Genomic DNA, 17231 nt, shown 5'->3' on the forward strand with positions numbered 1-17231 from the left:
TGCAATTAAACCTCAGTTTTTGATTCTCTGTGACAAGTTTCATGCTAAACCTTATTCGCTTACATTAGTCGATCAAGCAAACCGCACAGCTTCTTCCACACCTGGCCTGTTGATTGAAAGCTAAAGCTCAAGAGTCGTTATTGTCATGTTGTTTCCATTCAAAGTCAATTTTAATTCCAGTTCAAAAAAATTGCTCAAGTTTTTTCCATACATTCTGTGGAGAAAACGAATGAGAAATGAATCAAAAAAGTGGATGGTTGCTGCTGAGGTTTGGCGGGGGTAGAGTGTCACCCTGCTATCCCTTTAAACTGGTTGTGCTTGGGTTCCACTGCAGTCTCATTAACCCTATCAGGGTCTACGCACTCCCTGAACTGTGGACGATCCATGGCCACCTCAGATAATTCTATATACACACATTGGTCGTGTGTGTGTGAGCTGCTTCTGGATACAGCCTGGCAGGCAGGAGGATAAACCAACTTCCTGCAGGTAACTGTCTGAGTACAGAGTGTGTGCTGTGCTATTTAATTACAAATTTGCATTATGTTATTACAAGGTTATTTGGGGCAGCATGGCAAAGGGGGTTAGAACAGTCATCCTTGGAACAGAACATTCCTGGTTCAATTCCTGCACTCCTCCTTGCCTTTCGACGTGTTATTGAGCAAAACACTAAACCCTAAAACACACTAAAAATTCTCCCTCTGGTGCTGATAAGTGGCTTCTGCTCATTGTTCATCCATAATGGGTAAAATGCAATGGTCAGAATTTTGCCGACGTTGTGCTGTATGTATCACTGAATGTTACGAATGAAGGGAATTTCTATTCGTAGCCATCTAACGATGGCGGAGTGAAGTGCTGCTCTCTGTGTGCTTTCTACTATAATAATGACATAAATCGTAAAAATTAATAATTACTCCCAGTGCTGTCACATGTCTTTTACAACCATGTCCTGTGTGAAGGTCAAAAGTGATTGTAAATATATGTGTTGAATCAGCACATTGCTGAAAAGAGGGTGTGACCAGGGGAACCACATGATATGAAAGTGCCTGGGTCTATTGTCAACATTCCTTCGGTGGGCGTCATCCTCCTGTGCCCCCCCGCCGAAGGAAACTACACCCTCCCTGACTTCCTCTAAAAAGGTCTGGGAAGGCGCTACAGCCGCTGGGAGGCTTTACATAATCCAGAGTTTCCAACAAGGAACCTGCATGTTGTTTGTCTGAGGCCAGAGCAGTGTCATCAACTGGCGCTGGAACACAGAGGTGTTCCTAAAGCAAGAGTTGCACGGATACAGTGTGAACCAACTAGCCACATGAGGTCCGGGGCCTCTCTCTCTCTCATCAAATTTAAAATTACAAAAAAAAAAAAAAGAAAAAAGAAAAGAAATTGAATGAGGGGCGATGCAAAGGGCTGAAATTCTCTAAAACAACAGGGGGCGCTGTGGGTTTGTCAGTGGTGTTTGGTTGATCTGCTGTTGACCCCAAGAATCAATGGAATCAGTGGTCTGCATTAAAAGGGACAAACTAAAAATACAGATTAGGGGATTGAATTACCTGAAATTAAACAAAAAAAAACATTAGCTTCAATAAATAAATAAATAAATAAGTTTCCTGAAAATGTCTGGAGAATAGAAAGGAAAGGAAAAATCCTTTCAACGATACAAGTAGCCATCCGGAAAGTATTTAAGTGTGATAACTGGCAATAACATTTCTTTAAAAATGAAAAGAAGGAAATTAGCGATAAATGTCAATTATGCTGAGGAAAAATCAAAAACTTTTAAGAATTTTTAAGACATCTATCTAATGCTCCCACCTGCCGTGGGCACAAAGAGACGGGTCCGACTACTTGGTGGTGAAAGAGTCGATTGTGTCCCCTGTTCTCTTATGAAATAAACATTATGGGAAAAAAAAATTAAAAATTACGCAGCCCAGCAGGAGTGTGCAGATGAAATGGAAATGGGCACATGACGTCCAGGGAATATTAAAAGACACTGTAAAACCTCAGCAGCTGAATTATCCACAACTGTAAATAAGACAGAGCCAGGAGGCAACAAAGACTTACTGGAATATACTGCTTCTCTGCCCTTTTTTTCCTCTCAAAATGTCGGTGTAAAACATTCTCGAACGGATCAAGCCTGGAGGGCGGCCACTGACTCGGGCAGCAGGCTGGACCTGATACGCATCTTGCTGACAAAATTACGCAACGCTCAGGGATTACAGGCCTGTCAGTGAAAAAAAAAGGGGGCCAATTTAATGATAAAAGGGATCCTCTGAACGTCATACCTGAGAAAGGTCACATGATGCAGTCAAATTAGGTCAACAAAGGTCGCTTCTATTCATCCCTTCAATCCCACTGGCTGGTGACTTAACATGGCGGGGGGGTTCATGGTAGAGAGCCTGCCGTGTATTTCTGTCTATTTATTTCAAAAGTCAAGTGGAAGAGGTAAAGTTAATCCTTGCCCTTCCAGTTGTTTTACGTGGACATATAAGGTGCGGAGCACGGCAGGAGGTGAGGTCTGCTGACCCATCCTGATCCGCATCCTGGGAGACCAGTGAAATTGCCACAGCTCCGTTACTAACTTCCTCCATCTGCATCTGAAGAACCCAATGTGGAGTGAAGCGCGTGACGCATGCGCTCCCTCATAGACAGAGTCACATTCTTTAAATAATGCAGCTTTGCAGAGCCAGGATTCATCAAGCCGAAGTACCGACTTCCTTCTAACAGGCCCTTCATTTGTTGTAATCACATGATCCATTATTCCATGTCCATCCTGATAAAAGGAGCTTCAGTCATTTTGCTGATTTGGACATCGACTGATGGGATGTAAACATATTTTTCACTGGCTTTAGTTTTAAGATTGTTGGGGGTGGGGGGATTCTGACGAGATGCTCTCAGCTTTTCGTGCAAGAGCTCATCCCTCTTCTTCTTGTCCTGTGGGTGCAGGGATGCTTCAGACAAGCCCTTTTAAGTTCTCAGGTGTCCTTCAATATCTGACAGTCCCTAGTTCTTAAGTCTGCCTTTCTTGACTCCATGTTGGTGTTATCAACACATCATAGACTTGGTTCAACAGCCATTGTCAAGTTCACAAAGAGTCATGTATTTGTGGACCCACTGTCTCTTCACCTCTGCTGTTCATGAAGACCCTATGCAGAGACCCAGCCATTAGGGTTTCTGCTTTGTTGTCATAGTAACGTTGAACCATGGTCACGAGAAATGCTGCCCCAAAATGTTTTGTATGTATAGAAATCGAAATAACCTCCCATGTCAATTCACAGCTCGGTGAGAGGTACCTCTCCTCAGCGCATAACAGCTGATTAATTTAGTTTAAAGTTTAAGATAAAAAAAATTGTCAAGAAATTTGTCTCGAGAGTGGCAAAAATTTAAAAAAAAAGGAAGAAAAATATTGGTAAAAAACAAATTAAAGGAAAAGGATTAAGTATTTGGCAACAAGCACATCATGCTTCCCCAGCAGGCCTTGAGATGACGTGGACAGAACCACGCGGAGTAACAGGTGGAGTACATTAGGCACCTCCAGTTCACAAGATAGAAACTCGAAGGGTGAGATTATCTCAGCCAGATGTCGGACAGACGTTTGGACAAAAAAGGAACAGGACAACTTTTCCCACTGCCGCTGGCTGCTGTGTGGGATACACCTGGAATTGCAGCAGAGCAAAACAACAGGATGGAAGCTCCTCATAAAAAAAGTGACCTTCATGTTACTTTGCCAAATGCTGTTTGAGTACAGACAGCAGATTCCTGCAATCCATGCCAATTTTCAGAGTTTTTTTTTTCCACAAATCAACATAAAAAAAACAAGCAGGGGTACAACCAGCTTTTAAGCTTTCAGTTTTCCTCTTCTGTGAAACAGGCCAGAACAGCCCGCGTGCTCTTCTAGATCTCTGACTCTGGGCTTCTTCTCACAAGAAGCCCTCTGTTCTCTACCGGATCAGCTCTGCGGTGGAGGATCACGAAGCAAACACACAGCCATGGCTTCTTTGGTCCAAGGAGCCAGATCTCAACACACACCGGCACTGACAGACCCGTTCCTGCAGACTGAAACTGATGTCTGTCAGTCTGGTTTCTGTCTGGCAGGATTCTCCAAGCACACACGCACACGCACACACACATACACACACACACACACACACACACACACACACACACACAGCTTTCATAGTCAACAATTCACTATGTCAGAGGTCAGAGCTGATTGGAAAAACATGCCCAGTTTATTATTGTCGGACCTCTCCTATTAAAAAACAGATACTCTCTTTCTTTCCATCCATCCATCCATCCATCTATCCATCCGTCCATCCATCCATCCATCCATCCATCCATCCATCCATCCTCTACCGCTTATCCTGCGCTCAGGGTTGCGGGGGATGCTGGAGCCCATCCCAGCTGTCATCGGGTGAGAGGCGGGGTACACCCTGGACTGGTCGCGAAACGATCGCAGGGCCTACTCTTTTCCAGTAATGCGAATAACATTATATATGTTAATACTAATAATGATTACTCATCTTACTATCACCACTACTGTTGCAACTGCTACTAATATTGTTTGAAGTATTGCCATATAGTTGTTCTGTTTCAGAACAGCTATAGGTGCAATGATGGTTGGGGGTGACGGGGCTCAGGTGGTTCCCAGCTGGGAAACTGCAGGTTCGTGAGATCTAGAAAAGCTTGGATTTGTGTACATCTTATATTTATTATTCCATCTCGTTCTACAAACAGAAGATGAAGTTTCAAACTGATGAGTTTGTTTCAATTTCATTTCACAATTATTATTTTCTCTGAAATATTAGATATTAAATTTATTCATTTATTATATATAAATATTTTATCATTGTTAAGGAAGCGCTTTGTAAATAAACTTTTACCACTATTTAATCTATTGCTACTTTTACTAATACTCTTATTTTGGACAAAATACTGCTACATTTTCTGTATTTATTACGTCCTGGTGCTTCCTGACACAGAGTTCTCAGGTCATTGGTAAGACTGGTCATGTTCAAACATGTTGCTGTTCCCACTCTGAACAGACTCCTTTTGGAAGGTGCATGTATACCTTCCCCCTACTCCAGCTTTGGTGTCTCGCTTTTATATATACACAATGTCCTCAGCTAAAATTCAATAAAAGAAAGAGACATAAAATACTAATTGAATGGTTCTGTTCTAAATCACGGTTCTTTATAATAACTTGGGTTAAGCTAATGTTCAGTTCTGATGAAAACTGCACAAAGTCAGATTAAGACTTTTAAGGATTGAAGCTGAATGAAGAGCAAGATAATTATCTTAACTGACATGACTAAACTGACTTCATGCTAAACAAAAACACCTTTTCAGCTGGGGCATTTCACCTATCAGATCAAGCCACGAAACCAATTGTTGCACCAGCACCCGATTTCTGCTATTTTCACCCTCCCAGGCTGTCTAGCCTTCGGTCAGGATTATCCAGAAAACATCCAGCAGTCCTCCTGGTTCAACTGATCCCAGGGAACTTCTGACATTTTAAAACTGAAGAGTCAGAAAATAACTATCATTCGTAAATTACCTTAATTCATCAAGGTTAATTTTAAGACCAAAGGATTCAGAGGCTTATGAGACCCGAGGCTCAGAGGGGGATAAATATCTACCAGTTGTTCGTTATGGTTGGAATCAGTGAGAGAACCTTGAGGTTTTCGCTCGTTCATTGGGTTAACCAGGGATCACAAGCCTGTAGATGAAGATATGGGACTTCAGACCGCAGCAGTGACCTGCTGATGCCTCTACTAGAATCATCAGCACGCCTGGGCTTGCCATGGCCGTCAGACATGCACGCATGCACACACACAGAAGGTATGTAAACGGCAGTAGAATGAGCGATTCCAGAGTTTCAAGATGCCAAGTCACTACAACCAGCCCCGCCATCGTCCTCTGGATTTAGGTGTCGAGTATTTAAGCACCACACTGGGGTTGGGGGGGGGGGGGGGGGGGGGGGGTCCTAAACAGTCTTGTTTCACCAACTTAGATACAGAGTGGAGCTTTGCCCAAAACACACCACCAATACGTGATGAGTATCAACTGGTACCATTCTTAAATAGTACAAGAGGTTCAAAATAAAACTAGGACACTTTGGTGTGAAACACAACAATAAGATTATTTCATATCAAGATTTACTGACAGCCTATTAGATTTTCTTTCAGGTGAAGAAAAAACAGCCCGAATGTCTCTGGTATACAGTGTCACGTTTAATTTCAATAACTGCAAAAGATTCTTTTAAGAATAGTGTGTCACTTATTTGATACTTGAAACTTAACATCAGTAACATCAATGTATTTTACTCCCATTCTAGAAAGGTTCTTGCAGATATGGTTATTTCTTCCTGCCCAGTTACACACACACACACACACACACACACACACATATATTTTGTTTTTTCTTGGCTTCATTTTTTAAGGCAACAAATTAAAAATTTCAAAATTAGCAAAGAAATGTCAAAAACAAAGTCTAGTCTAGTATCTGGATTTCCAGTTCACACTGCAAAAATATACTATTTCTTAGTAACAGGGGCTAATTGCACATGGCTTATAATATACATCAGATTTTGCAGGACGTCAGTATCCTCAGACACCAGTCTTTGTTAAGATCCTTTCTGTATCCCACCATCCCCACAATTCCCAAACTCACCCTTGAGTAATGGCAGGGGCGTGAGCTCGATGGGTTTGCCCTGAGAGCGGAACTGGGACGAGCTCTGCGACCGCTTCTGCTTGGCCTTTCTGACAGACTTCCGTGAAAATCCATCCACTTTGTCCACAGAGGGTGACGTGGTGGCTGCCGAGGACATAGCCCTGCTAGGGAGAGGCAGAGAGAGAAAAGCGGAGAGGGGATAAGCTCAAACTGAAAAGAACGTTTCTATTCAGCATGACTTCAACTATTCGGCACATGGCTTAAATGAGATGTTATGTGAAAAGATGTGGTGAGGTGAGCAATGAAACGGCTACTTCTGAGGGTTTAGTTTTTATGAGGACCGTCCTCTCAAACGAACACACAAAGGCAGAACACAAAGGTGTGTTTTTCACTCAAAGCTGAAACGTTTCGGGAAAAGTCGAGACTCCTGCAGCTTCCTTTTATGCCACGGTAAGCCAGCGGCTTCCATTAACTCGCATCATCACAATTCTCAAGTTTTACAAAATGACGTCAAGCTTTCAATCATTTTCCTGTCAGAAGCCCGGATTTTCCCAGGACTAAAAACAACAATCAATTAAGTGCAAAGTGCTTCATATCAGTATTAAAAAAATAAGAAAAAAAAGAAAGAAAAAAAAAACACATTTTAACGCTCTTATGCAATGATTGCTACTGCTAATACATTTTATGATTTTTTTTGCTGTTGTTGTTGTCTTAACTTTCTTAAGTTACTCTTGGTTTTCATGTTTTTGTTTGTACCTGTGAGACGGACAGAGACCAGAAAAACAGAAAACAAACAGGTACGGAGGACCAAACATTTTCTTCCAGTTATCAACTTAACTGAAAATCTGAAATCTGAAAATGAACTGTTTCAGACACCGCTCGTTTCCTCTGTTCCAAGAAAAGCCTAGTGGGGGTCTGGAGATGCCAAACACCAACAGAGCCAAACACCTCTGAGAAGCTGAGATGTGGTCGCTGTGATCCCAAAGGAACTAGACAAAGAAAATGGGCCACGAGTAGATCCCCCTCACAGCGTGTCATCTAAGATCCACCATCACAAGCAATCTATCACTCAACACCGAACTCAATAACCACAGAGGAAAAGGTAAGTTCCACCTTGGAAAAGTTTACCACGAGTGTGGCTTGAAAGCAAACTCTCAGTCCAGACAAAGATACAGGTGTACAATGCCTATGTCATCAGATCACTCCTTTTTGGCGCTGCCGGGGGCACCAAATGGGCATCCCCAAGAAGGACAGAATATAAAATGCAGTAGTCCCAGAAGGAGCAAAGCTTCTGAGCATATACTTTCTCTTTATTGCATTGCCATGTGTACTGCCTTGGACATGTACTAGAGTGGATGATGGAGGAATTTCGAAGGATATCCTTGATACATAACTGGCATATGGCAAATCACCTGCTGTTTGACATAAGCATCGCTAAAATGACACTTGTAAGCAAGATCCCCAACAAAGCCTTCCAAGCTGAACACCAAAAAAAACCAAGAGAGCACTGAGAAGACAACGGCAACAACACCGGGACACAACCCTACACCCTCTGTCTGCGTAAGCCGTCTCTTGTTAAATCTGTGACTGCCTCTCTCAGGAAAGGACTGCACGGCAGGAGCTGTGCTAAATCCTGATCTCCAGGCACAAGGAATCCATGTTCTGCCGAGACAGTGATGCTGATGAGAGCTCAAAAAAGAGGGGGGATAACAGAATTTGTTGTCTTTCTCTCACCTGCCAGTAACATGCACACACAGCAAAACACCATCATCTTCAACAACAATTGAGTGAGCTCACAGCTGCTGAGGGAAGAAGGGGAGGAAGTGGCGGGAGTGGCGGCACTGGTTGTGTTCGCCGCTGATTACAACTAAATAACTGGCTGCTCAGACAAAAAAAAAAACTCTCGGTCAAAAGGACTGTGGGAGTTTGTTCCTGAAGCACAGAGATACCACACAGTAAATATATGTTAGATACCAGCTCTACTTTTCACTTTGAAAGAAAAAGTTCCCAGTGAAAATGCTCTAAAAAACAAAGTCCTCTTATGTTAAATGTAAAGGTGCTCTTGTGCATGGAATGATGGTCAAAGGCTACCACGTCAGCCAGGCAAAGCAGGAAATAAACATCCTGACGTGGCAACTTGTTGCCCTTTACTTGAAATCTGACAGATGATGGGTTATATAATCAACCCTTACACATTTTACAACTCACTTTCATACACAAATAGGCTGTGCACACAGACTTTGGGGAAATTTTGTTTTTAACTTTTCAGTTATAAGTTAAACATGATTAACAAATAATTTTCATCTATTCTTTCTTAATTTCTTCATTCAGAAGTTTCAGATTTTGAGACTATTTTCTGGCAAATGTTCAACAATTCCTTTGATTTACATGATGTCTTTAAATTTGATGCATTTAAAACCTTGAAATGTAACCAAAATTCAGGAACAGTGTTGACTGTGTTAATTATTAAGCGCTAAGCATCAGATCACTATCAGCTGGGATTGATCTAACGGCTGAAGCTTCATCTGAACTTGAGTCTCAATGAAAGGTTTGCCCGGGTAATTTAGCAAATTAGCAGCTTAGCGAGAAGTTAGCAGTGACAACAGGTGACAGGAGGATGGGATAGGTCATGTCTAATCCCACAGCCAACCCAGCAAGAGCTTCTTACATAACCACACACATGCAAGTATTGTCATGAGACAATCAATCAGATGCTGAATCAAACTGATAATCTAGAACAATGTTGACCATTATTCAGATAGGGTCCTTTCAAATTAAATGCATGACATTTTTGGTCACCGAATGGTTTATTGACTTATCCTTGATTTTTAAGCTTCAAGTCAAAGGAATGAAAATTGTTTATTTAACAGAAAATTAGTCAGTTGCTAGGAAGCAGCCCGGAAGCGTAAGGAACACAAGATAAGTGTTAAATGTTCTTTACACTTTGTGTCTTTTAACCAATACGTATCAAAACAGTTTTTTACTGGATGTGTGTGATTAATGAGATGGGATATGCGAGCAGTGCTTGACCTAAGCAGCCACTGGAAGACACTGAAAACCACCAAACTTTCTTCTTCTACTCACTCATTTTTAAAAAGGGAGACATCAACTAACCTGACCATTTTTCAACATAGTTTGTTGACTACACAGAAATGAATCTGATGCTGAACTACATTGTGCATGTCTGCTTTAAAGTCTGTTAATCTATTCCCCTGTTAGTGCTTCAGAGGGTAATATTAAGAAGTGCATTATCACTATTTTTTCTATCATGCTGCACTTGCTTGGGGTTTGTTTGTATGATCCATACAAATTTCATACATTTTGAAAATTGGAAGTACTTGTTCAGCTTAATTGCAGAAATAATTTCTTGCTCAGGGGTAAAAAAATTAAAAACAAACCTTTCACCCCATCTTGTGAAAGCAAGCTCTCTTGCTGATTCCTATTAACTGCTCAGGTTTCATCGTGGGTTTTAGTGTCCTCAGACAAGGACGTGTTTACAGAGATACGCCTGCTGCTGACACAGCTGATCATATCAGCTTCATCTGTCCATTTGAAACCGGTTCTCATTGCCCCTCAACTCTGGACAGTCTTTTGTGTGAAACAGCCAGAAAACAGAGCATCAATTGGCTGCAGATGAGTTGTGACATGTCAAAACATGCACACACATGCCAAATCCTTACTGCGATGACTCGTCATTTTCCCAACAGACAAATCAATGTCAGGGTGAGATGATTGCTGTATTGGAAAAAGCTTTCAAAGTTATTTACTCATTTTTTGGAACAAAAAAGTTTCATTAACAGTTGCCTATGATAATTTTACAAAAAAGTATCAACAATTTAGGGGAGAAAAAGCAAATCATTATCTTTATAAAAATGCCTGCCTACAAAAAGGAAGGTTTCTCAAAAATAAGTGTGAAATTTACGTCAAACATTTATCAATTAAGTAGAATAATTTCTACTTGATTATTTTTTTTCTTTAAGACTTCATGATTAACTAAACCACAAAACCCTCAGTTGTAATTCTGCTGTTTCTTTCAACTCCTAAAGTTTACTGCTTTCAAATGTACTTGAATGTACCTTGTACGACTTGAAAAGTCTGTACTGAATGTAGAAATCACATAGTCAATAGTCCACTGATGTTAAGAAGGCTTTTAAATGTTACTAAAGTATTTAAATGTTGAAATTCTATCAATTCTGCTTTCTGGTCACAGTAGAGGAGAGTCACTGGACGGTCGGACTGAAACTCCCTTAAGGGAGTCCCTCAAGCGCTTAATGGATCTAAATAGAACTAGATAAAGATTGACAGACGGGGCCTCGATTCATTTATTTGAAAAGCTGTTCAGGGTCACGTGATGCAAGTGATCACTAGATGCACAGATTCTGTCAGGCAAGAACACTTGAGACTCTCTTCTACCTGAGAGTTCTCTCAGCTAAATGAACAGAGATGAAATCATCTCCCCATTTGGACTACAATGGACTTTCAAACTGCTATCAGACCACACACATCAAATCAATCAATCCATCAATCTTGAGTTAAGGGGTCAGTCTACAGTTACTTATTTCTCAGTTTACGCCTCTGGGGAAAAGTTCTTTGTTTTGTTTTTTTTCCCCAGTCAACTGACTGGCACCATGCTTGCAACTCCACTATTTGGCAGCTGGGAATGCTTACATCCACATGGCGTGCTTGTTCCTCCTGTTTATTCAAACATCCCTGAAACACACAGCTGAGACTAGACAGCATGCCAGAAGGATGATGCCTTACAATGGGGTTTTAAGTGTTCAATATCACCAGCGACAACAGAAAGGTATGTAGATTATTACACTGACAGGTGTAAAAAATAGAATCAGCTCTGGTGTGGTGATGATTGTCATCCTTCCACATTTCAATTAAAGAGCAGCGCTAAACACTTATAGATGACAAAACCAATTACAAGAATAATATAACAGTCATCTGTCGACTCAGCTCATCTTTCTCTTCCATAACCACAATGCTGTTAACTAGTCCCTGCCATGTGTCGGCCATCAGCCTGTCAGCTGGATACCTCCAGCCCTACCCCCACCCACCAAGCAATCCATCTCTGGCAGGTACATCACTAAAAATGTTTGACTTTGGGTAGCATTTCAATATACAAGTAGACCAGATCATCCAGCAAAGAACGTTTAGTGACCAACACTAGCAAAAGACAAACCAACATCAAATTGACCCTAAAAATAGACTTAGGTCTAAAATATTGGAGGAGGATTTTCATCTCAACCTATCCACCCAATTCCTTTCAACACCTATAATTCAAACACCTGCAAGTTCCAAAAATGTCAACGTGAAACTTGTAAGACAGCCACTGAACACCTGCAGACTGTCAATCAACTCCAAACGGATATGTCACAGCTAATAAGCTAAAAGCTTATAAGAGCCTCTTATTGCAGGACACGGTGGTCATCCTGTGATGATTAGCACATCCATCAGTCGGAGGCGTTTCCCACACCCAGACTGAAGTTCAAATCAAGCAGAGGAAATAAGGAGTATCTTCCCAATATTGCCTAAACAAACTAGAAGCACTGAATGATTGTGTCAACGGTGTTTGATATTTGAAATTCAACCCCTTTAAGCTATGATTTAACTTGTCTTTCTGCATTTTTTTATCCTGCAATGGCTTCAAAAATTTACACAATTTACTATTCTTATCCCAAAGCCAATTCTCTTCATTGTTTTATGATGGTGAAAATGCTATATTTATTAATTTAGCAGGAAAAGTTACCGAAGCGTGAGAAAGAAACCATCCAAAAAACTGTGTTGATAAACCCAAACATCATAAAAGTACTTTGTATATTCTTAAAAACGGTGCTTGAGATTTCAACAAATGGTTTAATTTTCTATAATCCAGAATGACGACATTTGAAGACTTCCCGTTCAACATTTATCAGACGCTAAAAACAGTAAAATTGTTGTGATTAAATAATATGGCAAATGTTAGTCGACAGCCTTGAAATCTTAGTATCGTGTTCAGTGAATAAAGCAGACTTCATTGAATAGAATTGAACATTTCTTAAAAATGAACTGTTTTCGCCTGGGAATACAAAAACAATTCACCTGACTCCAAATGAGCAACATATTAAAAACCTTAAATTATAAAATCTGGCACAAAATTTTCTGAATGTCCTTTTTTAATCTTATAGTTTACATCAATTTTGAAGAAAAATAACTGACAATGACCTTACATTGAATGAAGATGAACTGATAAGCAGACAGTCCAGGGTGGACAAAAACTCCACCCTCTTTGTTAAACACATCATGGGCCTTCTATCGTCTACCTGGACAACTCCATACCAGACAAGACCAGTCCCTCAGGGCCGTCCAGAAGGAGCTGAGGAGGAAACTGAAGGAGGCAAAACTCAACTATAAGGAGAAAGTTGAGTCCAAGATGGAGCAGAGTAAAACAAGGAAGGTTTGGAAGGAGGTGAGGATGATGACAGGCTGTGAGAAAATCACAGATGGAGCCAAGTTGGCCCTGATTTTGCTGTGGAGCTAAACCTTTTCATCAATAGGTTTGACATCCCTGTGAGCTCTGGGCTCCCATCCCCTCACAACTCAGCTGTATGCTCTGCTACCCCCCACAAACAACACACAGCCACCCCCCCCCCCCCCCCCCCCCGCCCCCCTGCCGACCAGCATCAGCTTCTAAGGACAGCCCCCCTCACCCAGCCTCCCAATCTCCTCTAACCCGTATGCAAACACCACCACCAAACTTCACCTTCTCCCGGGGTGAAGAGATGGAGATAGTGGACTCCTGCAAGTACCAATAAATTGGACTGGTCACACAACACTCAGCCGCAGGGAATCTTCAATCTTTGTAGTTACCGCTAACAGTTAAGGCAATACATATTTCATTATATTTCTTATTCTTCCTCCTTTCTACTATTATCTATTACTGTTATGTTTTTTACTTGAAACTCTGGCACAACAATTTCCTTCGGGATTAATGAAGTTGTTCTCATCTCATCTCATCATCTCTCATCTCTACAGGAAGGGTCAGAGCAGGATGTTCTTTCTGAGGAAACTAAAGTCATTTGGTGTCTGTAGCAAGCTCCTAAAGACCTTCTACCAGTCTATGGTAGCCAGTGCACTCTTCTTCAGTATGATGTGCTGGTGGGGCGGTGCCAGGACTGGTGAGGTCAATAGGCTCAGCAAGATAGTGAGGAAAACAAGCGCAGTAATGGGACTGAACCTGGACCATCTTCAATTGGTGGAGGGGGGGAGGGTGACGGACAAACTGGGAGCTATCCTAGACAATCCTTCCCACTCCCTGCAGGATGAGCTGTGGCTGATGGACAGCTCCTACAGCCAACAGTTCATCTCACCTCGGTGCAGAACTTAGAACTCAGAACTCAGATGCTCCTTTGTGCTCACGGCCATCCGACTGTATAACAGCAGTCTGAACGGCACACAACCCTGAACGTCCTAAGGTGCATCTGTGCTGCTTCCACAACCTCACTACCTTACCCCATTCACTACCTCACCCATTCACATGTCATGCCCTAACTCCATCACTTTCTTCTCCTTGTTGGTCCCTGCCCACACATCCTATTTTTGTTTATCTATTCTATTCTTGCCATTGCTACTGTCACTCTATTTATATTGTCGTTTAGTCCTGGTTGTGTATTTTTCCACTCTTACTGTTCCATTATGTTGTCTATTATTATCCCTGATGTTGCTGCTGTTATTGTTCTCCCTGCTGTCTATTTATTTGTGAATGTCTTGCTATCTTCTGTCTCTTTATATTTATACTCATATTTATCTTATTTTTGAAATTATAACTGCTACTGCTGATGCTGTGACAAAGGAATTTCTCCGATGGGGATCAATAAAGTTTATCTTAAATAAAGTTATGAAATTATTAGTAGGTTAAATTAATTGACAGAGCCCTTGGCTATTTTAGCAGAGCACCTCTCAGAGGAAACTGTCACTTCAAGCTGTGAAGAACTCAAAGCCAATCCAACACTTGTGAAACCGCTGCAACACAACAGAACACGTTCTGATCCTTCTCAAATGACTCAGGACGCACGTACCTTTGGGAGGGGATGTTGGAGTCCCCGCGTACAACCATCAGTGCCTCCCTGTCTCCCCCCTCTGGGCTAACAGTCACCGGCTTAATGGTGGAAACGCTCCGAAGGCACCACAGCACAGGAGGGCCAGCCAGGCACACGGCCCCTGAGCAGCACAGCCAGTCCCCTCCCCACCGCTTATATAACACACCAGATGACATCCACACACACACACACAGCGTCAGGGTGGGAGGGATTAGACAACAGGGAGGTGGGGGTGCAACAGAAAGAGAGGAAGAGTCTGAAGGGAGGGAGGGAGCTGCTATTCCACAGGAAGTCAACAAACAGGGAGCGGAGAGGCTGACTGAAGGGAGCTGCATTGAAACAAGTGAATGCAACACACACACAGACACACACACAGACACACACACACACACACACACACACACACACACACACACACACACACACACACACACAGAGGCTGGCAGGAGCAAAGCTCAAGAATCATGCCTGTGGTCCAAAGCAAAAAAAAAATTAAAATAAAAATTCAAAGCAGTTAAAAATCTGACGTGACAGTAGTTTTTATACGCTCCTATGTCTGCTTTGATGTTCAGCTCTATCTAAATTCAGGTACCAAACCTGGGAAAACACGCTGGGCGCCCAGTGGGATGGGCGAACAGGCTGAATGCTGATTTCTCTGAGCAGGAACACATATACAAGATCAGAGAATTGCAACACACTGCTTGGCATGAATAAAATATAGTATATGTTTGTTTTGTTTTTTTTTCCAATCTGATATAGTCCAGATAATATTCCTGTTGAGGGACCAGACATAGTGAATGTCAATCACGAGGTCCCAGAGCCCAGGGTTATGTCTTTGAACTTCCCGACTAACAGTCTAATAACCATTGAAATTTGCATAAACATGATCGAACCAAGAAAAATGAAAAAAAAGACCTTAGGTTACAGGTCAAAGAGAGAGACTCCACCAGAGCAGCTGGAACTAGAGGATTTTATTATTATGATCTTTAAATGATCTTTAATGACGAGACGTGAAATATTGACTCAGCGGGATCTCAATTGAAGCCGGGATTAAATATTACCCCCATTTGTGAAAAAGGAGATACAGACTATCTTCTGTCTCAAAAAAACGACAGTCAAACCGTGAGATTGACACTTTTTTGTCGTAAAGATCAGGTCAAGAAGGTGACAAAGTCACAATATTGTGATGCAGATTCTTTAAAGGCAAGGAATCCCTGCTTTGACACATGGAAATGCCTGACAACACTGATTGTTTAGGGTGTTCAGCAGCTCCTATTATGGTACAGTCATAGATTAAGAGACGCCGTGCCAAATGGGACAACAACAGGTGAGAGAATACATGATTACCACAAAAATTACTGCAATACTTAAGTGTGCCATGTGAAAACAGTGGGATCTGATGTAAGACCAAGTCACATAATGGCACATCGCCATTACTCAAAGTTAAACCTCAATGGAAGTTATCATTTATTTATATTATTATTGTGCTCAGTGTCATGATCTGAAAGCAACAAAAGCCAAGCTTATTTGGTTTATTTTTATTATTTTTTTCTTAACGTTGTTAAGGGGGTTCCCAGAATTTTTTATGGAAAAAAGTACCAGAGCACTGTGGCCCCCAGCTGATCCACAGGCAGTTTCTAACATTATATGAATGTGTTTTACAACTGTTTGTTTTTCTTGCCATATCTAGCTAATGATTTGCTGATTTTTACCAATTGTTTTTTTGGCTAACTAAGTATTTTGTTTTGCTTTCTGTGATTTACTCTCTTTTTGACTTTATCGCTCAGTTTTATACAATCTAGTTCCAATTCTCCTGGTATTTTATGCAATTGTTTTTGCAGTGCAGAAGAAATATATCTTGAACATCATCAAAGTCTTATTTCAAGAACCTATGTCTGAAGATGCAGACCTGAAGTACTTAGGCATCATTAAACGTCTTGTTTACCTCATGTCATCAGTGTTTCACCCCCAGGAGTAAATTTCCATCAATTGGCTTTGGTCACAGATTAGATGCTTTGGAGGATTTCGGGAAGCGCAATGGATCCTTTCTTGTCACAATAAAAGTCCTAACTACCTGCATGGCTACAATAGGACTGGCGCAAAGATTTATACTTCATATATGTGAAATTGTCACGTCACAAAAATCTAAATAACATCCGCTTCAAGTCTGAGTGAAATGAAAAAAGCAGAATCTAATGGCTGATTCTCTGGTAATTGCGTGGCTAAAGGGAAATTACTGTTCTGACTTAGCTGCAGCTGATGTTTCACTGGAAATTATTTTGTAGCTTGCTCGTTCTGGATATTTTCTATAATGTACAAAAGATAATGATCCTATTTTCATGTCCAAAATAAACACATAAAACACATGCTCAATTTCTTGAACTTACATTTTTTATTCAAGTTTATTTTTATCAATATGTCAATAAAGCACTGTGGGATTAGTCAAAGTAAATGGGCTTATTTTTTATTTTTTATCATCTTTAG

At 41.2% G+C, this 17231-nt stretch overlaps 1 protein-coding gene across 6 annotated transcripts in view; it reads right to left on the minus strand.

The window, feature by feature from the left end:
• ppp2r5eb (protein phosphatase 2, regulatory subunit B', epsilon isoform b) overlaps positions 1-17231 on the minus strand; it is a 52023-nt gene that overhangs the window by 31004 nt on the left and 3788 nt on the right. For 2 of the 6 annotated variants that reach the window (XM_086151765.1, XM_086151780.1), the window contains exon 2: positions 6664-6824. In XM_086151765.1, the coding sequence (XP_086007891.1) occupies positions 6664-6824 (161 nt within the window). Of the gene's footprint in view, positions 1-6663; positions 6828-14726; positions 14861-17231 lie in introns of those variants that run through there. The other 4 variants (XM_086151772.1, XM_086151755.1, XM_086151748.1 and 1 more) reach the window with 3 other exon arrangements.

This window comes from Fistularia commersonii, chromosome 1 (genome assembly GCF_037954325.1).
Source record: "Fistularia commersonii isolate RoL2024-O1a breed Wild chromosome 1, RoL_Fcom_v1.0, whole genome shotgun sequence".
NCBI lineage: Eukaryota > Metazoa > Chordata > Actinopteri > Syngnathiformes > Fistulariidae > Fistularia > Fistularia commersonii.